Here is a 25056-nt window from a genome sequence, read left to right on the forward strand (position 1 = left end):
TGTCCCTCAGGTAGTGTGCCTACAGGATAGGTAGGTAGGCGACTGTCTCCCACCCCTTTAAACAGAGCTTGGCAAAACAGCATTCCTCAGCACTGCTTAGAAAGGGGGTGGGTGTCACTGTAGAGAAACTAAAATGCATAAGAAAGAAATGCATAAAAACAAGTGGGGATTTTTAAACTTTTTATTTGGAGATAATTGTAGCTTCACATCAAGTTAGAAGAAATAATACAGAGAAATTTCATGGATCCTTGACCCATTCCCCCCGCCCCCCCCCCATGATAACATCTTGGAAATTGTAGTCCAATATCACAACCAGGAAATTGACATTGATACAGTCACCATGTGTTATGGTTTGGATTTTTTTTCTTCTTTCTTTTCTTTTTTTTTTTTCTTAAGCCTTCGTGTGGTGGTTCTGGGGATTGAACCCAGGACTTCCCATAAACTAGGCAAGCACTCCACCGCTGAATCCACAGTCCATGATCTGGATCTTAAATGTGCCCCCAAATCTCATTTATTGCAGCAGTGTTCATAGGTAGGAGTTCTGGGAATTGACTGGATGTGAAGGCTCTGATCTCATGAATGGATTAATCTGTTTATGGATTCATAGCTTAATGGGTTTAGGAGGAGGGTCTTTGTTATAGAAGCTAGCGCTCTGCTTCCTGGTTGCCATGAGTGGAGTAGTTTTGCTTTGCCTCACAATCCCCACCATGCGCTCTGCTTCCTGGTTGCCATGAGTGGAGTAGTTTTGCTTTGCCTCACAATCCCCACCATGATGTTCCATCTGATCACAGGTCCAAGGCCATGGGTCCAAGCAACCATGGACTGAAACCTCTGAAACCGTGAGCCAAAATAAATTGTTCTACATTTTAAATTGTTTTTCTCAGGCATTTTGTCACAGCAACAGAAAAATGACTAATACACCAGGCAAACACATTTCCAACACCAAAAGGATCCCCTCAGATTGTTCTTTCATAACTATCTCCTTAATTCCAGGCAACCATTAATCTCTTCTCTATTTTTATAATTTTGTCATTTCAAGGATGGTATATGAATGGAATCATATAATATATAACCTTTTTGAGTGACTTTTTTCACTCAGCATTATTCTCCAGAGCTTCACCCATGTTGTTAAATAAATTGCTAATTTCTTCCCTCTTTACTACAGAGTAGTGTTCCGTGCTGTGGATTTAATACACGTTGTTCAACCAGTCACCTGGTGAAAGATGTTTGAGTTTCTGGTTTGGGGCTATTATAAAGCTCTTATAAATACTTGTTTACATATTTTTGAGAAAACATTGTCTAATTTCTCTGAAATAGATGTCCAAGATTACGTTAGCTGGTAGTTACATAATTTTTATTTTTAATAACAACCATCTAATTAGTTCATGATTCTGTGGGTTGGCAATTTGAGCTATGTATTAGCTCTAGTTTATCTGTTTTGTTTTTTTTTTTCTTTTTTTTGAGGTATAATTTTAACACAAACTTCACCATCTTAAAATGTATCATTCAATGGTTTTTAACATTTTCACAAGGTTGTAGTATATTTGATTTCAAAGAAATTGACAAGCGCTTTTTAGAGTGGCTATACCATGTTATATTCCCACTGGTGATATAGGAGTGAACCAGTTTCTTGCTAGCATTCTGTTGTTAATTTTTAAAACAAGTGGTTAGTGATCTCACATTGTGATTTTAATTTACATTTCCCTAAGGGCTCATGATATTGAACATCTTTTCATGTGTTTTTTTGATATATATTTTTTTTTCTCTCTGGCAAAATGTCTCCTCATGTCATTTAATCATTTTCTAACTGGAATCTTTATTTTGTATTGTGTTGAGTTTCAAGAGTCTTTATATATCTAGATATAGATATTGATTAGATATTAGTCCTCTGTCATATATGTGATTTACAAATGTTTTCTACCACCCTATAGCTTGTCCTTTTTGACCTCAAAATAGGATCTTTCTCAAAAGAAAAGTTTCTAATTTTAGTGAAGTCCAAATTATCCATATTTCTTTATGAGTTTTGCTTCTGGTGTTAAGTCTAAGAGCTCATTATATAACGTTAGATCACAAAAATATTCTGTTATTTTTCTTCCTTAAAAGTTCTGTAGTTTTATATTTTATTTTCAATTCTGTGATCCATGTTAACATTTGCATAAGATATGAGACTTACAGATTTTTTTGTTATTGATTGTTTAGTTTTTTTGCCTATATGTGTAAATTTCTTGTAGTTTCATTTGTTGAAAAGTTTTCTTCCTTTGAATTATTTTGCTTTTTTGTCAAAAATTAGACAAAGGGCCAGGGTATAGCTTAATGGTAGATTATTTGCTAAGCTTGCATAAGGCCTTGGGTTCAATCCCTAGCACTGAAAAAAGAAGAGAAAAACAAACAAAAAAAAATTAGATGGGAATGTTTGTGTCTGTTTCTGGATTCTTTATTTCTTTCCATTAACCTATGTGTTTATTCCTCCACTAATGCTATAGTAATATAATAAGTCTTTAAATCAGATAGACTGATTCCTCCATTGTACTATTCTTTTCCAGAATGGTTTTACTAATTATTCCTTTGCCTTTCCATATTTTTTAAGGATAAATCTCATCTATAGCTATAAAAATGTTTCTGGGGTTTTAATAGCAATTGCAGTAAGCCTAAACTAGATTAATTTGGGGGAGAATTAATATATTTACAATGTTGAGTCTTATAATGCTTGAAAATGACAAGTCCCTGCATTTATTACTTATTTTCTTTATTTGTTTTAAGTGTGTCCATAATTGCTTATTGAAACATTTTTGTCACAGCTTCTTGTGTGTTTTACATAAAATGTCCAGGGTTGTCAGCTGAAAGAGTAGGAAGAGTATGTCTCTTCCATCTTTATGGACGCAGAAGCCTTTCTGGGTGGGAATTTTTAGATTTGGGCTTTGTTACTTTTCCAAATCAATGGTAGATGATAAGATAGCACTTAATTTATAATAGTCATTTTTATCAGTTTTACCTAGGTTGATGTTTAAGGCAAAAGGACAGTGTGATTGCAAGTGGTAGTTTATATTTCTTTTTAAACTTTCTTCCCAGCCTCACTGGTTTATTTAAGTTACCATTTCAGCTATTAGACACAATAGAAAAGGATTGCATGTGTCTGTTTTGCTTTGAAAGTTTGTGAGTGTCCCTTTTTTGTTGGGCTTCACAGGCTGTTCTGAGCTCTCACCAGAGGCCACTGCGGAGAGATACCATCTATTTTGAGGCTGCAAATCTGTTATTTCCCCTTGCAGATTTTTTGCCTAGGCATTTGGTACAACTTCTTGGATAAACTTTTTTTTTTTTGACAGAAAATCACCCAAACTACACTGTAAAAGAGTGAAATTACTTCCAACATCCCAAATCATCCTCCTTTCCCTGTTGTCCAAATCCTTAACTTAGAAGGAAAACAACGCTTTACTCATATCCTGATCCCAATTCTGGTAGTCCAGGAAGGACTGTATTTTTTTTGTTGTTGTTGTTGTTTGTTTGTTTTGTTTGTTGTTATTGTTGTTTTTGGAATGGGATTTATATGAAGGTGAGTTTACCTTGAACCCTTTTTGTGTCCTCAACCATGCTGGCCCCTGACTGGTCTATGTAATCTGAATTCTTAAGAAAGTTAGTGTTCTAGCTCTACAAAGGCAGACACTCAAGGTATCTTCTAGAGTTTGGAATGAAGTCTTCTCCCCTCTGTCATTTTTAAAAAATAATACAGAAGAATTTATCTTAGCCACTTAGCTCAGCTGTGTCAGCTCAGTGCTGGGCACCGAGGACAGACACAAAGATGATGGCATTGCGCTGTGGACACCCATCAGAAGAGCATAAGGAGTCACAGCACAAATCAGTAAATATGAAGCACCACAATGCAATTTTTACATATTTAACCATGTCTGCTGTTCTCAGCCCCAGGTAGGTATTGTGAAAAATGCTGAGAGAGCGTAGGACTTCTGTCCAGGCTGAGAGAATGAGCCCCGTAGCTGAGCAAACAGATGGTATGTTGGTGTTTCTCGGGAATCAGGTGGCATGGTACCTCCTCCTCTCTCTGCTTGCTCTTCATGGCTGTCTGCAAGTTCAGCAGTCCCAACATGACATGCCCAACTCAGATGCCATTGTCCCATGGGCTCCTGAATGCCTCCGAGGCCACTCGAAGGCCTCTGAAACTGGACTCGTTCCCACAAAACCTGTTCTTCCTCCAGCAATGAACTGATCCATGCATTTTTCAAGATGTAGCTTCAAAGTTAATTCCTCTGGAAGCCTTCCAGAACTTTCTTTGAGTTCTTTGCTCCATTCCACAACTGTTGAGCCTGACATAATCTCTACGAGGGCATGCATCACCTTTCATCATGATATTTATCTACATAGCAAGGTTCCTCAGAAACTGAGCCACATGAGGTCTGAGACTGTATCTTGGGTGACTCTGTTTCCCATGCTGGGTCTCACACACAATAGGGGCTGCATAAATGCTGAACAAATGAAAAGTCGGGAAGTCAGGTTTTAAAAATGGGATGTATATGGATTGGCAGAAAGAGGGAAGGAGAATAATTTCTACCATCTATTAGAATGGAATTTCTGAAGGGCTCCTAGCTCCAGGGTATATAAATAGATATAACCCTTGCCTTATTAGAATCTTAGGCTGGAAAGCCTATTTGCGTTATTTTTGTTATTCCCCCATTACTTAAATGTGTTTAACTAAGGGAAGGCTTTTGATTCTATAGAGGCCTGGAGAGGTCCAGGATATCCTTGAGTCCAAAAGGTTCTCATTTCCTAATGTTCAAATTGTTATGAGTAAACAAGTTACCAGTTGAGGCTACGAAATGTCATTCTGTAAGGATCCTTTTTTTTTTTTTTTAATTTTTTTTATTGGTTGTTCAAAACATTATAAAGCTCTTGACATATCATATTTCATACATTAGATTCAAGTTGGTTATGAACTCCCAATTTTACCCCAAATACAGATTGCAGAATCACATCGGTTACTTAAAAGCAGTTTAGAATTTCAGCATCCTCAAGGACTGGTAGATGTTTTGCCTTAAACTAAAGCAAGGGAAATTTGGGCAAGCTTTGTTCTTGAGGGTCTGGTCACATCTATGCTTTGTTGCAGTTATTTTATTTTATTATGCAAGGGATCAAACACAGGACCTTATATATTTGACGCAAACACTATACCACTGAGCTACACCCCCAGTCCACCTCTATGTTTTCAAAACTACCCAGCAACTAATTTTAAAATGAGTTTCTAAAAATACTTATTTGGTTGTGATTTTGCTGCAGTGTCTGCTGTGATTCCTATCAGCTGTAGGAACTGCTGACATCTAAAACTCTGGCTAGATCTCCACCCTCCTGCTCTTCGGCAGTTAGGCATGTGTGAGTTTTGCAGGAATAGCTTCCTAACAGAAATGTGGACGTAAGAGTTTATTTTTCCCCAACATAACCCTTCTCAGCTCTCTGCTCCTTCCTGAGACTGCTCATTTTTCAGGACAGGAATATAACACCTTCTCTAGGGTATGTCAGCTTCTAAAAAGAGCCTGTTTATAAGGACTTGTGTTAGATTAGGTTTCACCATCATTATTGGGGAGGCACCAAGACTGCATGTACCTCTGGTGAATTTGTGTTTACATAACACCTTTTCATGTCGGTAGATCCCAGCTAGCATACCTGCTTATGCCAGCGTAGGAAAAAATGTTTTCAAAAGCACTTTAATTCCAGCAGCTCCCACCACTAGAGAAATAAACTATGAAGATGGCATCATTGTCAGCAGTTCAGGTGGTGGGAGGAAATTTACCTAAACTTACCTTCTCCTTTCTTTTTAATTGAATTTTTTTTTAAATTGTGGGAAAATTCACATAACATAAAGTTTATCATTTTTAAAGTGTACAGTTCAATGGTATTTAGTACATTCACAGTGTTGTAAAACTATCCCTACTGTCTAGTTTCAGAACATTTTCATTTCCCCAAAAGGGAATTCCATAATCTTTAAGCAGTTCCTCCCCTCTCTCTCCACCTACTCTCTGCTCTGCAGCCTCTGGCAACCACCAGTCTGCTTTCCGTCTACATATTTGCCCTTTCTGAACATTTCATATAATTATGTATGGCCTTTGGGGTTGGTTATAATGCTTTCAAAACTTATTCATGATGCAGTATGTATCTACTGAATTCCTTCATATGACTGATTAATATTCCATGGTATGGGTAGGCCATATTTTGTTTATACATTGATCAGTTGATGGGTATTTGAGTTGTTTCCATGTTTTTTGACTCCTGTGAATAATGCTTCTATGAATATGGTAGATCCCAGCTAGCACATCTGCTTATGCCAGCATAGAAAAAAATGTTTTCAAAAGCACTCTAATTCCCACAGCTCCCACCACTGGAGAGATAAACTATAAAGATAGCATCATTGTCAGCATTGATCAATTGATGGGCATTTGAGTTGTTTCCACTTTTTTGACTCCTGTGAATAATGCTGCTATGAATATGGTATAAAAGTATCCATCAGAGTCCCTTTTTATCATTTTGGGGATTTATTCAGGAGCTGAACTTTTGGATAGTATGAGAATTTTGTATTTAACCTTTTGAGAAGCAAGGGCTGCACCATTTTATAGTCCCAGTGATGTGAGAGAGTTCCAGCTTTTCCACATCCTTTTCAACAATTTAAAAAATTTCCCCCATATTTTTTAATTAGCACATTATAGTTGTACATAGTGGTGGGATTTGTTGTTACACATTTGTACATGCACACAATGTGACAATGTCATTTGGCCTATGTCGTTCTCCAGTGTTTCCCCTTTCCCCGCCCCCCTTCATCCCCCATCTGTTTCCTCTGCTCTACTGATCCTCCTTTAATTTTCATGAGATCCCCCTCACACCATCCTTTCCTTTTCTCCCCATCTAGCACATGAGAGAAAACATGTGACTCTTCAATATTGGCTTATTTCACTTAACACAATGGTGTTAAGGTCCATCCATTTTTCTGAAAATGGCATTATTTCATTTTTCTTTATGGCTGAATGAAACTCCATTGTGTATATATACCACATTTTCTTTAACCTTCCATCTGTTTATGGACACCTAGGCTGCTTCCACAGTTTGGCTATTGTGAATTGTGCTGCTGTAAACATAAGTATACATGTATTGCTAGAGTATGATGACTTTAATTCTTTAGGATAAATACTGAGGAGTGGAATAGCTGGGTCATATGGTGGTTCCATGCCTTGTCTTTTGAGGAACCTGCATACTGATTTCCACAGTGGTTGTACTAAATTATAATCCCAACAAAAATGTAGAAGTGTTCCTTTTTCTCAAAATCCTCTCCAATATTTATTATTGTTTGTATTCTTGATGGATGCCATTTTGACTGGAATGAGATGAAATCTTAACTGCTAACGATACTGAACATTCTTTCATATATATGTTGGACATTTGTATTTCTTCTTTTGAGAAGTGTCTATTTAGTTCATTTGCCCATGTATTACTTGGGTTAATTGGGAGGGGGTTGGTGTTCAGTTTTTTGAGTTCTTTTCATTTTCTGGATATTAATCCTCTATCAAAATAGTAGCTAGCAAAGATTTTCTCCCATTCTGTAGGTTCCCTCTTTAAATTCTTATTTTTTTCCTTTGCTGTGCAGAAGCTTTTTAATTTGATGCCATCTGATTTATTATTTCATGTCATTATTTTCTAAGCTTTAGGGGTCCTATTGAAAAAGTCAGTGCCTATGCCTACATGTTGGAATGTTGACCCTACATTTTCTTCTAGAAGTTGCTAATTTCTGGTCTAATTCTTAGATCTTTGATCCATTTGGGTTAATTTTTGTGCAGGTGAGAGAGAGATAAGAGTTTGGTTTCATCCTTCCACATAAGGATAATCAGTTTTAGCAGCATCATTTGTTTCAAAAGGCTATCTTTTCCCCCATGTATCTTTTTTGGCCCTTTGTCAAGGATCGGATGACTGTATCTATATGGGTTTGTCTCTGTGTCTTCTATTCTGTTCCATTGGTCTATGTATCTACTTTTATGCCAGTACCATGCAGGTTTTGTTGCTATACTTCTGTTGTATAATTTGAAGTCAGGCTTTGTGATGCCTTCAGCATTGCTTTTTTGGCTTATGAATGCTTCAGCTATTCTGGGTCTTTTACTCTTCCAAATGAATTTTAGAACTGTTTTTTTTTTTTCTTAGTTCTGTAAAGAACATCATTGGTATTTTGAATTACATTGAATCTGTATTTTACTTTTAGTAGTATGGCCATCTTGACAATATTAATTCTGTCTATCCATCTTCTTGTGTATTCTTTCTTTCTTGGGTGTTCTATATTTTTCATTGTAGATCCTTGATTAGAATTATTCCTAAGTTTTTGTGTGTTTTTGAGATATTCAACAATTTAAAAAAAATTTTTTGGTTTTATTTGCTTGTTGTGTTTTATAGTCTTCTTAGTAAGTATGAAATGCTGGGTCACCGTGGTCTTGACATTCATTTCCCTAGTGATTAATGATGTTGAGCATCTTTTTCAGTACTTATTGGCCATTGTGTATCTTCTTTGCATAAATGTTTATTCAAATCTTTTGCCCATTTTTAAACTGGATTAACAATTGATTAATTCTGTCTATCCATCTTTTTGTATATTCTTTCTTTCTGGATTGTTTATCTTTTTGCTGTTGAGTTGCAATTACTTATACATTCTGCATATGAGAACTGAATCAAATATGATCAGTAGATCTGCGTTTTCCCCCTTTTGTGGTTATCTTTTCACTTTGTTGATCATCTCCTTTGAAGATCAAAAGTGTTTATTTTTATTTCAATTTTTATTTGTTCTTTGAGGGTCAGGCCTCACTGTATTGCCCAGGCTGACCTCAATTTCCTGGGCTCAGGTGACCCTCCTACCTCAGTCTCCCAAGCACCTGGACTTCAAGTGTGTATCACTTCACCCATTTTAGAAGATTTTAATTTTAATTAAGTCTAATTTATCAATTTGTTTGTTTTGTACTGATATAGTTTAGGCATGAAAAATGAAGTAATTGAAGTTAAAGCACATTGGACAATTTCAAAGTAGATTAGAAAAAGCTGAAAGGAGTAAAGAAATGGAAAGCGTGGTGAAATTTACCAATGTGGAAAATAAAATTATATATGTGTGTACATGTACACATACCTAACACATTTTGTGTGTGTGTGTGTGTGTGTGTGTGTGTTAGGAACTTCAGGACAAGAAAAAATAGAGAATGGAAGCAGAATTCACAGTTTTTTCATGAAGATAAACAAATCTGAAGACCCAAGGAGCTTAGCAGGAAATAAAAAGAAACTTATCCTAGTCACACTAAGTGTTGTTTGAAACCACAGAACATCAAAGACAAACAGAATCGTCGTAAAAGCGTAAAAGCGACCAGGAGGAAAATACAGATTACTTGAAAAAAATGTCAATCAAATTAAGTTAGCTTCAGGGCTGAACACAGTCAGGAAAAATCAGAATTGGATGTTCTAAAGCCTTTGCACCATCCCAGAAGCCAGTTATTATTTTCTGACTTTTGACTTTGTCAAATATTGGAGTTTAAAATCTAGTTTAAATCTAAGAGTGATCACTCAAATTAATAAAATGCCTCTAAACCAGTAGGCAAAAAAATAAGTAAATAAATAAGGAAGGAGAGAAAAGAGCAAAGAAAAGCATGCTAAAAAGCAAGTATGATATAAATGATACCACTTGGATATTTTATAATTGTCTATTAATTATAAATATATATATATGGTGCAAATAAAATATGGACAGCAAGGTTATTTCCAAATTTTCTTATAGTAGCAAGAAGAATAGGACCAGGGAGGAGTATAAGGGCACTTTATATTTGAGATTTTATTATTTCAATAAAGCCTGAAGTAATGGGCTAAGGGTATGGCTCAGTGGTATAGCACATGCTTAGTATGCACAAGAGCCTGGATTCCAGCCCCAGCACCCCCAATTCTGAACTAGTTATCACAGCCAGACCCACACCTGACATTTGCAGGCCTTGGTGTATGGAGACTGCATACCACATCTAAGTATGTGAAAATTATAAACTGTCATCAAAGCTGTATGAACATGCTCCCTCTCAAAGTCTTACTGCACTATATTCATCCTTCTTGTGATGTGAGATAATATAAATGGTGAGAGGAAGGGAGATGAATGATGTGCTCAGAATGTACCCAATTTGAAACCTATGAATTGTCTATTTCCAGAATTCTCCATTTAAATGTTTCCATTGTGGTTGACCACATACCTGAAACTGTGGAAAGTGAAACACAGTGTTGGGTTGAGGCTGCTGTAAATAATAGCCAATCTCTGGGAAAGTTCCATATTTCTTCACAGCAGTGGCACCTTGGAGGGAATATTCAGGAATGGCAGGGAGAGTTCCTAATTCGTGACTTTTAGAAGAAAACTCATATAGATTTTTCATTGTGGTTCAAACTAAGCATTGGGGCTATGCAGCAAGAAGCCGCCGCCTCTGCCTGGAGCCCTGTGGCATGGGAGCGCTCTCTTCCTGCAGATGCCTGGGCTTCAGAAAGGGAAGGTGAGTGCAGGTGGGGGTGAAGCGTTAGGACTTTACTGTGGAAACACATCAGGCCTGGAATGAAAAGGGCACTTGTAAGCACCCCTAAGTGAAGAGGGAGGCTCTGGAGGCCAACGGGACTTAAAAGAGGGAGCAGTGCACTCAACATGCCTAGATAGCATCTACTGTAAATAACCGGGCAGCTTGGGAAACTGAACCTTTTCCTTGATGTGGGAGGCTTTCTGCCACCCCAGTCAATCTGTCTGATCTTACAGCCTGAAGTTATTCACCTCACCGACTCCCTTGGAAACGTGTTGAGCTGACCTGGATCCTGACTGTGTTTGCTTTCCCTGCAGAATGAATGAGCGTGACCGCCTGATAAAGAGGCTCGGCAGGAAGACACCCCCAACCCTCTTCCTTGGTGGCTCTGTGAACCAGCAATGTGTCTCACGTGAGTACATGCTGTCATCCTAGACAGGGCAACCGGGACCTGGGTAGAGCCAGGAGGGCAGCAAGCTGCAGGAACTCCAAGTAGTGCTAATCAGCCAAAGGTGTGCTTTAGAAGTGCACATATTTGGCCCCAAGGCAAATACAAGCTTGAATGTTGGGAATTCCCTCAAACCCAATCAATTGCCTGAATGACAAAAACCTTAAACCTAAAATCCTGCTAAGGTGAAGATCCTTCTGTCAGCCTCCAAAGAGAATTTTTAAAAATTGAAGTGATATTAGTGTTCAATTACTGCCTTCACTGATAGCAATATGGATTGCTTTGCTTTTTGGTGTAATAATTGTAATGATAACAATTGGGCGGGAGGAATCTCTTCTTTTCCCATGAAGACTGACCCATGTCTAAGATTGCCATACCCCCCATCACCCCCAGACCCAGAGGAGTAGAGAGTGAGCTGTGATTGACCCCCCTCCCCAACACACACACACACACACACACACACACAACTTATTTTGGACCTCTTAGGAGAGCTCCTCGGCTTCTTTTTAGCAATGCACCCATTCAGCTGCCAGCGAGAGAGCCCAGACTGCCTTCGCCAGGGGTCTGGGGACCAGCCTGTGCCTCTAGAGATCCTGCTTCCTTTTCCAGCCCACCTCCCCTCTCTTCTAATTGAGCACAGGTCATGTCTTTATCCCAGACCCCACTCCCTGCTTCCTGTCCCTCCCTGAAAAGTTTAGAAGGAAGCATCTGGTAAAAAAGAACACCTTGTGAAACACTGAAAACAGCCCAGGTGTCCATGGATTTGTGTGGGGTTCAGTTGCACTCCACCTGACCACAGGGATTCCCAGGCCTTCTCAATGGAAAGGGAAGGTGAGGCGCAGCACATGGCCACCTTGGAGTAATCCACTCCCTCTCTCCTCTTCTCCATGTGGAATATCCCTATGAGATATAGGGGCCTGACCTGTCTATGAATGTCCCTCCATGCCAAGGGTTAGGCACCAGCCCTGAGAGCACAAAGCAAGCTCAAATCAGGAGAGTAGTGGCCCAGTGAGGCCCTGTGGGATATAGGTCACAGCCACTGGTCTCTGACTGAGAGAGGTCAAGTTCAGAGGTTTGATGGGATCTTCCAAGGAGTGCACCCCCACTGAGTTCGGCTATCTGGGTTCCTTTCCCTGCTCTTCCATTTTTCTGTGACCTTGAGCAAGAAAAATTTCTGCATCTATAAGATGAGGATAATAGGAAAACCTGGCTGGGTGATCAAGAAGATTGTTTGAGATCATATACATAAATGCCTAGTGCTGTGCTGGACTATAGAGAGTTAGGTATGACTGTAATGATGACAATGATGATGCTGATGCCATTAGCTGAGAAACTGTGGGCAACTTACATATTTCTCTAAATTTCTTCTCTGGGAAAGAAAATAAAATTATAATAATATACATGCAGCCTTATGCATCTTCTCAGTGTGAAGTATCTTCTGTATGCCATACACAGAGAAAACACATACAAATTCCCTAAACCACAGTGTTCATGCTACAGAGCCACTCTGCTCCTCTAGTAAATGCCTCAAAGTAACCATAGGGAAAAAAACATTTGCAGGATTAGGGGTATGGTTGGATGGTTACCTAGCAAGCACAAAAACCTGGGTTCTGTGCAGAAAAGCAAGAAAGGACATATACAATGTGTGTGTGTGTTTGTGTGTTGCAATCAAAGACCAAGCGGAGAGCCTTAAACAGTCTAAATGATTTTCTTAAGTCAACATTTTGAAGGCAAAAAAAAAAAAAAAATCTACTGAACAAATATAAGAAATAAGTCAGTTTCTAGTATCGTACCACATTTTAAAAATACTTGATGACTAATACGAAGGCCTCTTAGACAATTTAAGACACTCTGTCATTAATACTGAGAGAGGACCATTGAGTAGTCAGAACAATGGACTGTCCCCCTGCATGTGTCCATCTGCTGTTTCGGCCTCAGTCTCCTTAGGAAACTGGAAGACTTTAACTTGGTAGTATTTTTAGTTTCTGCTGTGATCTGGATTTGACCATGTGGTCTGGTTTGAACATATCCCCCAAGGTTTATGTGTTGAAATTTAATCCCCGCTGTGAGGTATTACGATGATAGAAATTTAATCCAACTGTGTATTTAGACATGGAGTCTTTGGGAGTTGATTGGGATTAGATAAGGTCCTCAGGGTGGAGCTGCCATGACTGAATCCCAATGACTTTACAAGAAGACAGATGAGAAGAGACCCCCATGTGCTTCCTATCTCCTGTCATGTGATGCTGTCTGCTACCTTGAAACTCTGCTAGCAAGAAGGCCATCACCAGATGAGGCCCCTCAACCTTGCACCTCTAGAACTATAAGCCAAAATAAACCTCTTATCTTTCTAATGTTCACAGCAATCAGGTATTTCATTATAAGAACAAGAAAAACCAGACTAATATAGTGCCTTCCAACCACCAATGAACAATATTTACAACTGAGATCAAGTGTTTCCTACATAGTCTATCATCCCTGTGGTCTTCCCACTTCTATGGCTGTTAGGAATCTTTGTCTAGACAGGAAACTGCTACTTTCATTAAGGAGCTATCAGATCTCTGATTTCAAGGAATGCTACTTAAGGGAAATCTTATTCCAAAATAAATGAAAAGAAAAAAAAAACATGATTTTTATGAACTTCATCAAATGTTCTACCTGGACAAGACAAACAACTAAGAAATTTACCCTCTCCCCATTTTCTTCCACCTCCCCACCCCCTCCCCGAATTCTGGTGGAGGTTGATATTTAGGAATAGATGAATTAGGAAGCCAGCTAGGGAAAGTTCACAAGTTGGGTGAGTGGAGTGCTTCCTCCAGGGCCACTTCAGGATTTTCCAGCTGTCAGGCCTTCCTGAAAGACAAATGAAAGTGGGAAATGCAAATTGCTGAGGGCTTCCTCTGAGCTCCTAGTTACATACTCATTAGGCAGAACCTGCTGAGCAGATCATGCATCTTTGTCAGGCTATAGGTACAGGCTGGGCAGGTGGAGGCAGGTGAGTACTTCTAGGGCCTGTTGTTCCATTAAAACTTCGCCCACTACAACTTCAACATTCACCAGTCCCAGTTTCTAAAAGTAGAATATTTTACCTGAGCCAGGGAGGATCCACCCACTTCCTAGGGTTAAACTGTCAGACCATCCTCCCTCTACCCGCCTACCCCACACCCTCCGTGCTGGGAATGGAAGCCATGGTCTCAGGCACACCAGGCCAGTGCTCTACCATTGATCTACATTCCCAGCTCTTTTCCTATATTTTATTTTATTTCTCTCTAAATATAAGTTGCCCAGGCTGGCCTCGAACTTGCCATTCTCCTACCTCAGCCTCCCAAGTCACTGGGATCACTGGCCCGCAGGATTCTGCCTGATCCTTCATTCATTCTTGAATTTCTGAGTTCTCTTTAAGTCTTAGTTGAGATTAATAATAAGAAAGTCTCAGTCCACAGCATTCTGGAACATGATGTTAGATCACAGCCAATGAGAACTGAGGGGAGGAGCATTTGACAGTGACCCTTGGGTGCTCTGCTCACCCCGGGAAAAGAGTTCTACAGCAGGATAAGGCATTTCTATCGGCCTGCTTCTTTGGAGGGAAATCTAGAAATCCTTCCCACCCCAGCGTGGCTAAGTCAGCCCCCAGCCAACCCACAGCAGGCCCACGTGGCTGTGGTACTAATGTCAGTTGAGCAAGTCATAACAGCCATGAGCCAAAGAAACTCCCAGAGTTGGGTGCCCACTAGGCAAGACCTGATGTGAATGAAAAACAGGATAAATGAATGACAAAGCTTTTGCTCCTTCCATACACAAGGAGTAGAGAATCTCAAAAGACAACTACCTTTCCCAAAAGGACAACCCCAGTATTTATTTTTAAAGTCTCAACAATTACCCTTCATTTCCTGCCCCCCCCAGTCCCCCACCACCACACACAAAAGAAAGTAAATACAGACAGATCCCCCCCCAAAAAAAAAAAAAAAGAGAATAGGAAGCAATTATTCTAACTGGACCCACTGTTGAGAGAGACTCCTTTCCTCTCTGACTTGGATCGAGAAGCCTCCCCACTGATGGAGAGTATAAATCAGTACTGAACAGGGAGAAGATTCTGCCTCCTGGGTATAGTTATCCAAGGAAGTATCCTGGAATTCATACAGAAGGCTGGAGCTGTGAGAGAACTCAGCCTTCATTGGCCTACATCATTTATTTTACAGAAAAGTAAACCAAGACCAGAAAACCTAAAAAGTCCAAGATTGCCAAGCAAGGACTAGACACCTAGTAGGACCCAATAAATACATCAGCTTCTTGGGCTTCCTGGGTCCGAGATGAAAGCAGAGTGGACAAAGCTGTCATCAGGGTGGGGATCTCAGTAGTCCCCTGCCTGCCACGGAAGTGTTTATAAAGAGCGTTTAGAATTACAGGAGGAGACTGGTTGGTGGTCGGAACAACCTTGGTCAGACTGAGAGCCTCTCCTGGCAGTGGAGCATGGCTACAGCCACATTTGGAGCCCGAATTGCCATTCCATGGCACATCCCATCCAGGGACAGCTGCCACACGGCCCCTCAGGGACACATCAGCCGTTTATTAGAAATGTTGATTTTTAAAAGACCAGAGAATGGAAGTTGCCAAGTAGACCACAGTACACAGTCTTGTTACCAGGGGACACTGTTACTGGCTAGATTTTGCTTTGAAACATCCCAGGGAAAGGCGTGTCCTCTTGGACTACACCAAGAATGCTTCACAAAGAACACCTTGTGCAGGGTTTAGGACAGGCTTGTGCCAGAGGGAGGCGGGAAGTGGGGAGCAGCCCCTCCCAAGCCAGCAGTGGCAGTTTCTTCCTCCTGATGAACTCTCGACTTGGTAAAAATCCAAAAGCTCTTAAGGGAATGGGCCTGAGAGGCAGCATTTGCCCATCAGGGCTCAGAAGCAGATCAGGCAAAGACTCTCCAGCCATGAGAAAGCAAAGACACCTGTGTGGAGAGTGCCCTAAGCAAGTTCAAGGGCTGTGGACTCTGGATGGAACAAGCAGAGCCTCCCGCTCCAGCTGGCTTCCAGTTCAGAGAGATGCTGCCTTGTGCCCAGCTATGTAGGGGCTCACACTGATCTGAGGGCTGCTTGTGGGATTTTTTGTGTGTGTTGCTTTGTTAGAAATAGTGGTGAACAAGTAGACAAAAGTCCCCTGTGGAGGATTCCTTTCTGTCCTTTGCGTTCACCCTCACTTGGCTGGGTCTGCCTTCACTGTGGCCCACTCATTCTCCTTTTCTCTTCCTCCTGTAGACTCCTGGTCCAGGCCCTGCTCCCTGCTACTTAGCCTCTGTGTCCTCAGTTGATCCCCAGGCCACCTCTGCAGTCCAGCTCTTTGCCTCCTGGGTGGCCCACCTGGGAGCCTTTGCGCTACTGGCAGGCATGCTCGTCTGAAGAGTTAGGAGGCCAGACCAAGGACAAGGACTCTGGATTTATGGGCACACAGAGAAGTAAAAAAACAACTTGCAGGGGCAGCAGGGCTGGGGTTATAGCTCAGTTGGTAGAGTGCTTGCCTCGAATGCACAAGGCCCTGGGTTCAATCCCCAGCACCACAAAAAAAAAAAAAAAAATGGGCATTTTCTCCTTCCTCCTTGTCCTTTCCATCCTTACAAGGTCTCTGAAACATTGCTATGGTCTATGGTATGTCTTTTTGCCCTGGCAACTTTCTTCTATGAGCTAAACATCTGAGGAAATTAACAAACAACCCAGGAGCTGATGCTGATTTCTTTTTCTCCTTTTGGAGTATGAAAATAAGTGAACATTTCCATTGTAGACATGCATGGATGTTTCTCATGATTGTTAGGCTCTGGACTATGGTGTTTTTTGTTGTTGTTTTTTTCAGGATATCTATGTGAGCTGAGGGACATTTCTGTCCCTCTGCCACAGAATGGTTGCTAATGCAGAAGGAATCGTATCAGATACTTTCTGTGAGAAGGACCAGTTGAAAGCAAAACACCCACTTAAGCTTCTGAACACCAAGCCTCTTTCAGAGCAGTAGATGCAAGAGGGTATAGCCCACAGCACACTGCTCAGGCCTGCTTCCCTATTCTGCCACTCACCTGGTCTGTGACTTTGGACAGGTCACAAAAATCTCTTTCCCAGCTGAAAAGTGGTAAGAATAGAATTACATATTTCTTAGGGTTTCTGGGATGATCAAATGAGCATTATGCAAATGGTATGTAGATCGATGTCTTGAACACATAACACTTAAAAAGTGTTGGTGATTATTTACTATTATCATGTAAACTGATTGTGAGAATGAGTCATAGTGAGGCCATATGATGAGTCCGTGATGAGTCCGATCACTAAATTCCTCTTGATTTTATCATGGGTTCTTTCATTTTATTTACATAGAAATAAACCCATATCAGTTACTTATTACCAGTACAAATCAGTACAGTTCCCTATTAGTGTAGTGTGTCTGTTTCCTGATATGTTTACAGCTTCATAAAATTAGTAGGCAGCCTGCAGCATTAGGTAGATGGAGGCATCTCTTGATGGGTAGTGGGAGAGTGACCCACTGTTTATGCTACCCACACTGAGCTTAGCTGAAGCACCTTAGGAATAGGAAAGCCACCTGCTCTGGTTCATCTACTGTATATCCCTCCCAAAACTTGTGTTGGGATTTAATTACCATTGTGATGGCATTAAGAGATGGGACCTACCAGGCATGGTCACATGTACTGGTCATCCCAGCTTCTTGGAAGGCTAAGGCAGGGGGATCACTTGAGCCCTGCTATTCAAGGCAACATAGCAGGATGCTATCTCGAGAGAGGAGAGAGAGAGGGGGGGGGAACCTTTACGAGGTGATTAGATCTTGAGGACTCAGCTCTCGTGAATGGATTAATATTGTCATCAAGGGACTTGGTTATTGGTTATCTCAGGAGTGGGTTGCCATTCAGTCACATTCTAACACAATAAGATGACCCTCACCAGCTGCATCCTGTCCATCTTAGACTTCCCAGCCTCCAGAACCATGAATTATAAACAATAAATTCCTATTGTTTATAATTTACCCAGTCTGCTTTATTATAGCAGCGGAATACAGACTTAAGACCCTACCTGCTAAGAGGCATTCCTACCCCAGCATCAGCAGCACTGTGCTGCCACAGGTCTACTTGCCCAGAGTCCCCTTCACAATCACAGGTTTCTCAGTCCTCTCCATTCAAGGCTAAAGAAGCCACAGGTTGCATTCCAGTTCAGCTGGAATCCTCAGAAAAGCAGCTTCTCTTAAACCCGGAGCACTCTCAGTTCTCCTGCTAACCACTTCCTCCTGCATGCTTCTCTTTCAGATGGGTACGCCTTTTCTCAAGAAGAACATGGAGCTGTTACTCAGGAAGAAATAGTTCGTTCTTATGATACCACCCAAAGGAAACAGAGGAAGAAATAAGATACAACTTCTCCTGATTGATCCGAGGAAAGAGATGTGGTTTGTTGCACCAGTGTTAACCCATCTTTGTTAGAAGAGACTGGCGTCAGCAGCCAAATCACCAGAAAACACATTTCTGTGGCCTTAGCCAACCAGTTTGTTAGTTGTTTATTCCCTCGCAAACCTGGAGTATAGACCGCAGGGGAAGCCATTTTTTTCCCTCCCGATTTGTCTGCAGTGCTTGGCCTAACTTCTGTTTACGTTGTTATAAAGCATTCAACTGTGCTCCGTGAGGTGTGAAATTAAAAACATTGTGTTCCACCAATATTTAAACATCAGTACTAGTTGTTCTGGGAGGAAGGGAAGGGAGTTTTATGTTGCGTGAGAGACCCATCTTGGTAATTGGAACAGGGCGCCCTTACTTCCTGTTTGGTTAACTCACAGATTGCATCCAACGTGGGCAGCATGCAAACTTCACTTTAGGCAGGTTGCTCACCCGCTTTCATTCCTATTTTGTTTGTATGAAGTTGGCATAAACTTCTTGATTGCAATGAAATCATAAAATGTCTATATCTGGGAGGTAAATTTAAGAATCTTTATTTGAACCTCTTAGCCACATTCCCATCAGGACGAACCAGTCAGTGTACCATGGACTCTTCTACACCCTTGCCAGGTGCCAGCTGACTGAGCCTACTATTGCTGTCCAGGTGTCCCTTATCCTCAGACCTTCTGCATAGCTGGCCACTGGGCTTGGTGCATGGCAGCTGGTGGGCAGCTGACCCTAATCAGTAATTTTCCTTGTTCCACTGCAGTTCTGACTTTTTGTTCTATAACTAAACAAAAACACAGCTATTCTGAATATATCTTAGATTTCTATCTGCCTCTTCCTGACAAGGGGGAATCCCACAGATCACAACGATGGTTAAACCCCTTGCCCTGGTCAGCCTCTGAGTACTCACTCATTTCCCAATTTCCAACCACCAAGCCTTTGGCAACTGCTTCAGTTAGAATCAATGCTCGTTTCCTTGAGAGTTCAGAGCACATTTTAGACTCACTGTTGGGAAACAAATGAGTTTATAAGACATCTGTACAGTGAAGGAACACACCTCTCACTCTGTAGCTGTAGAATCAAAGAATTCACAAACCCAGAGGGGTAGTATAGGACAGTGAAGGAGAGTAGTGAGGGAGACCCCACCTGTCCTCGGAAGGTGCTGAAGGGCATACTAATGTTGGAGGCAGACACAGTGGACATATCCACCAGATCTTTTCAGAACTCTGGAGTCACACCCTGAGGCCCCCACAGTTGTCAGGATCAGCCTCCCCTGTATGGGAGCTGAAGCATGACCTTGCCATTCAGTTTAATTTTTACAAATTCCAAACATTTCAATTAAATACCTGTATTTGAAATATTGACATGATTTCCCTTTTTTGTTGTGGTGGTGCTAGGGAGTGAACCCAGGACCTTGTGCATGTGAGGCAAGCACTCTACCCACTGAGCTATATCCCTAGCCCATGATTTCCTTTTTTTATCCAATCAGTTTTAGACACAGGGGCCTTCCTAAATATAGTGCCCTGAATTCTAAGACAAGGAAGGGAAGGCTCAGTCACTGACTCCCCAACTGCAGTCCCACATCCTGAATTGGCATGAGACCTGGGTACCTATGTATGTACCCAGTATGTGTGTAAGAATATGGGAGCCCTCAACAAATGGCAGGCTTGGAGGCATGTTCTCTCTCTCCTCTTTGCTTTGGTTGCCAAACCAGATTTTAGGATGGCTTAAGGTAAATACTTCTGGGTAACTAGTACTGGTTAAAATGGCACCGTTCCTCTGGGGATGGTTGTACTAACCTAGAAAATAAAACAATAATGCGCTTTTCTTTCTAACTATTACTGGAACATTCACAACTCACGAACATTGAAAAAACAGAATAAATTGCATTGATTAAGAAAACTAATCCTCCTTTATGAGATGACCAGAATACCGAGATGCATTTAACAGGGGAGGCTCAGAAAGTTACCATTCCTTACTTCCTAAGGTGAACAAAACATTTTTAAATACTAGAGCACCCAGCCAGTTGAATTTTTCAAGGACTGACCTGCAGGAACGACAGCAGGAAATTGGCTTCCAATTAACACAACGAACCAGGTGTATATCTTTATTGCACACCCAAAAAGATGGTAGCTGAAATACAGAAAAGGAAGGAAAGTTGGAATTCAATGTTCATTAGGCATCTTCACTATTTGGTTTCATTTGGGAACTAAACCCATTTGGAAAGATTGAGTTAAAATTCAATTTTTTGTCAAACACTTAGCCCTTTCTTGAACTTGAAGTCTTGTTTGTGTTTATAGGGTTTGAGGGTTTTTATTTAATTTTTTTACATTAAAGTACAGTCATATTTTCTGGGATTGAAGTCGCATTTCCTCCTTTTTTGAGAAGTAGACTAAACAATCTTTGCAATAATGAGGTATGCACACGGAAGAAAACATTTCTAGAAGGGATGCCTTTCTATTTATTCTCTGTGTGATTAAGCTTTCTTACAGCCGAATGACTAAATTGGGTTTCTAGGCAAGGCAGCTGTCAAGAGGTGTGACGTATAATATTTAGCTGGGGCCAACTCAGGGGCTGTGTCATTTGTCCTATCTTTAAATTGAGGTCAGAGTGTTACATACAACCCCTCTCCGGGGAGCCGAGTGAGCTGGACGAGGTTGCATATGCTGCCTGTCAGCTCAGTGGAAATGTCACATGGGACTTGTCACTCTCCACACAGTAAGTGACTCTCAGACTAGTAGGTCAAACTTGGTCAGCAACATAGGGCCTTGGGCTGAGCTGGCAGAACCCACTCAGGCCAACCCCTAGGCTAGTGCTATACCCAGTGACTGTGTTGTTTGAGGCTATGTCCCGTTCTGGCTAACTCTGCAAACAAGTGAGACCAGCCATCCTCTAAAATGAGTTCTTGGTTCCACTGCATGGGCACACACTTGCAACAGTGGCTGTAGAAAAAACACATTGTAAAGGGAAGGGGAGAACAGAAAGAACCACCTAACTCTGCTTGGCATTCTGGATTCACTTGGCATGGCTAATGGAGTGGGCTTTGTAAGAATTGGGGGAGTGTAGCTAATGTCTGTCCTGACTCAGTGTAGAGTATTCCAGACTTCTTGACCAGTATTATTTTCTTCCATCTCCCTATGTATATGTGCATACACTAAAACAAAAATGTGATGACTCTTTTGGATCAGTATCATATAAAACCTGTCCTTTGGAGAAAGGCGATGGTGTTTTGTGAAAATTTTTAGAGAAATGTCCTAAAAAGTGAATCTGTGGTTCAGCCGAGCTCGGCTGAGAACTCTGTTGACATTTCCTTTTTCCTTGCAAGGATTCAGGTCTGCTATAGGAATCTGACAGTGAAACTCAGTAATAACATTTAAAGAAGCAGTATATGATGGGGGGAAAAGTGAGTCTAGGTAACTAATGTCTGAAAATGCCTATGGACATACAGATTATAGGCTTTAAAATTGAATTTTCTTAAAAATTGTCCTGGTCAGCTTCTGAGTACAAATGGAGTTATAATCTCCTTTTGTTATAACAATGACTCTCTACCTTTTTATAACCATAAGAGTGAGAATTTATATCATCTCTCCATGTTCCTAGGGATTTATATCTTGAACCATAAGTCAAATAGAATGTTTGCAAGACTTTGCTGTAGGATAAGGTAGTCTTTAGTTTTGAACATGTGAAAGGACTACGCATATTTCAGCCAGGGTTTGAATTACTGCCTAGGGTCATTGTCCCAAAGTAATTCAAGGAGTGATTTAGCTTCAGCATTTGAAATGTAGCCTTCATCTCCTGGGATCCATAAAATATGTGAGCAGGGAAACCGGCTAAGCAGAACCTGAAACAATAACTTGGCAAAGGCCTGAGTTTATCAGGTCAAATCAAAAGACAGCATCCCCTCTCATCTCATAAATACTTTCTTTATGCAAATGTTTAAATTAGTGAACATGATAACAATGGAGAGAGCTAAAAGCCTCCTCCCCTCCAAAAAAGAGTGTGCATCAGTTGGCTTTGTTGGTGATTCTTCGTTGGTTCGAGGTAGTTATTATTAACTCATGCTAGCCATTTCCCACCTTGAAGGGCATGGAGAGCAGCTAGGTGGGTTTCTGATGGATCATAGTAATGAGGGCCTAAAACCCCCACAATGACACTACCAGGAACATTCAATTTGATGTATTGTATCCTTCATTTATTCATTTTTTTCTCAGCATCTCAAGTTGTTCAGCAATACACATTTCCATTCCACTTATGTGAGTTTACATGAGCTCACTGGATATCAAACTTCTGACCAGTGCTTTATTCAAAGTTCTCTGTCAGTTTGCTAGGTATGAGTGATTTCTTCAGTGGGAAGAAAAGGGTATGAAACTAACATAAATCTAAGTGGTCAGACATTACAAACAAATGGAAGCAGAAAAGAGGGGTCAGCTCACCAGTTACCCCACCCCCTGTATGATCCACAGCCATTAACCTTAGATGAACACCTCGGCTTTCCCGATGGAGGGGGACAAAAGGGTGATTCTTTTTGCACACCAGTCTGGCTCCCTTTCAAATGACAATCTCTTGGTCTAGCTGCTTTTGAGATACCTACTCTGCTCTCTCTCCCAGGCGTCAGACCAAGAAAAACACTCTCAGAGATTAGCCCATAGGCGTTTCTTCTGACCTGGCTAAAGAAAGAAAGGAGACCTGTTTGTTTTAAAAGTCAGGAACAAAATGTCAGGTGGCTGTGATTTATGGCAGAAATAGAAGAAAGTTGAAATAATAGCACTATCCAAATAACCCTGCCCAGGAAACACAGGGGTCAAGAGAGCTTATCAAAAGCCTTATTTAGGTAAGCTCTTCCCTGCAAAAGCAAAAAAGACCGGAAGGTTCTGGACCCACTTGCCATAAGATTGGATCCACTTGTGTTCCTTGAGAAGCTTGGTATGTGGATACAGGTGAAACACTAACCACCAATAAGAAAATAGAAAACCTAGCCAGTCATGGAGTTTCTTTCCTTCCAACTAGAAGCCTGCACCATATCCCTTAAATATATACAATTATTATGTGTCAATTTTTTTTTTCAAAAAAGAGATTGCTTTGGGGCTAAGGGCATAGCTCAGAGGTAGAGGCCTTGCCTAGCATGAGTAAGACCCTGGGTTCCATCCCCAGCAGCACAAATAAAAAAAAATTAAAAAGTTTTTGCAATAGTAAAGACACGTTTGTTTTTTCATTAATAAAATGGATTAAGGACTGAATCCTCTGCTTGCCTCTCCTGTGTCTTCTCCCATGTTGTCAGTGATGGCCAAATCCAGTGGTGTGTCAGGATGCTTGTGTGTAGGCCTCCCTGTCCAGGTCAGTGTGGCAGCACGGACAGCTGCAGGGGTGGGACCGTCGTTCCTCTAGCTCACAGAATTGCCATTTGAATGCAACATCTTTGTGGTCTTTCTCATGAGAGCAAAGCCATGTGTTCTCCTGTCTCTTGTCACATCTGCGCTGAGATTGCTTAAATATTGTTGGCGATTGGGAGGTTTTAATCTGGTTATACAGAGGGAAGCGGGCTATGGGGGCACATTTAATTGGCTCCCAGCAGAGCAGTGAGTGCTTCCATGTTATGTGGGGGTTTTTGTTCCCTCTCTCTAGAAGTATAACCGTTTTGCCGTCCTATTAATGTCCCTGGTTGTTAAATTACAGCAGCGCATTGAGTGGAGCTGGGTTCCCTCCTGGAGTGAATACAAATGAAGGGCATCTACTTGTATGTTTAGAGGTGTTTGGAGAATTTAGTGATTTGTGGCTTTGATCAATCCTGTTGACTGGTGTATGTCTGCACAAACCTGTTTCAAATAAATCTTTTGTTAAAGTAAATGATTGGACCATGTTTTATTTTGGAATTTCCTTTTCCACTAATAAGCAGTTATAGTCTTAGGGACTTGGGACTATAACATAGGGTTTTGTCAGCAGATACAGACTTCATGGAGCTCAGGAACTGCTGAGCAGGGGACACTGTTCACTGGCAGGAGTACAGGGGAGTCTGAATTGCCGATGAACTTGAGCACAGGAATCAGAGGCCAGCCCTCTTCACAAGAGGGCCCAGGAAGTCCAGTTTGAATGTGGTGACTTAAAGGAAAGAATTGACCACAGAAAATCTTCTTCCCTCCATTACTTCCCTCCTCCTGATTCATCTCAGCATCTGGGCAAACCAAAATGGAGGCAGATCGAATTCTACCATCAAGCATGAAATCATGACATTGTTATTTTATCCATCTACCCCCAGAGCCTGCACATACTAGGCAAGCACTCTATTACTGAGCCACATACGCATCCTGATGTTATTTTAAAGAAAAAAAATAACACCTTTGTCCTCTATAAATGCACGTAATATCTCTAATCCAAAAATCCCAAATTCAAATGCTCAAGAATCCAAAATTTTTGATTGGTGACATGATGGCACCAATGAAAAATTTCACACCATGAAACTTTATTTCATGCACAAAATCATTTAAAGTATTGCATAAAACTACCCTGAGGCAATGTGTATAAGGTATGTATGAAACAAATATATTTGGGGTTCAGACTTGGATCCCCTCCCCAAGATATCTCATTATGTATATACAAATATCCCAAAATTTGAAAAAAAAAAAATCTG

The 25056-nt window shown here is 40.9% G+C and overlaps 1 protein-coding gene across 2 annotated transcripts in view; it reads left to right on the top strand.

Annotated features, from left to right (window-relative positions):
* Atp8a2 (ATPase phospholipid transporting 8A2) overlaps positions 1 to 24275 on the top strand; it is a 638978-nt gene extending 614703 nt beyond the window's left edge. For both annotated transcript variants that reach the window (XM_058580786.1, XM_046448077.2), the window contains exons 36-37: positions 10874 to 10968; positions 18306 to 24275. In XM_058580786.1, the coding sequence (XP_058436769.1) occupies positions 10874 to 10968; positions 18306 to 18403 (193 nt within the window). In that variant the 3' untranslated portion in view covers positions 18404 to 24275. The remainder of the gene's footprint in view (positions 1 to 10873; positions 10969 to 18305) is intronic.
* The last annotated feature ends 781 nt before the right edge of the window (positions 24276 to 25056 follow it).

Source organism: Marmota monax, unplaced genomic scaffold (assembly GCF_021218885.2).
Source record: "Marmota monax isolate L192 unplaced genomic scaffold, Marmota_monax_Labrador192_F-V1.1 WCK01_AAM20220418_F8-fsc00043, whole genome shotgun sequence".
Lineage (NCBI taxonomy): Eukaryota > Metazoa > Chordata > Mammalia > Rodentia > Sciuridae > Marmota > Marmota monax.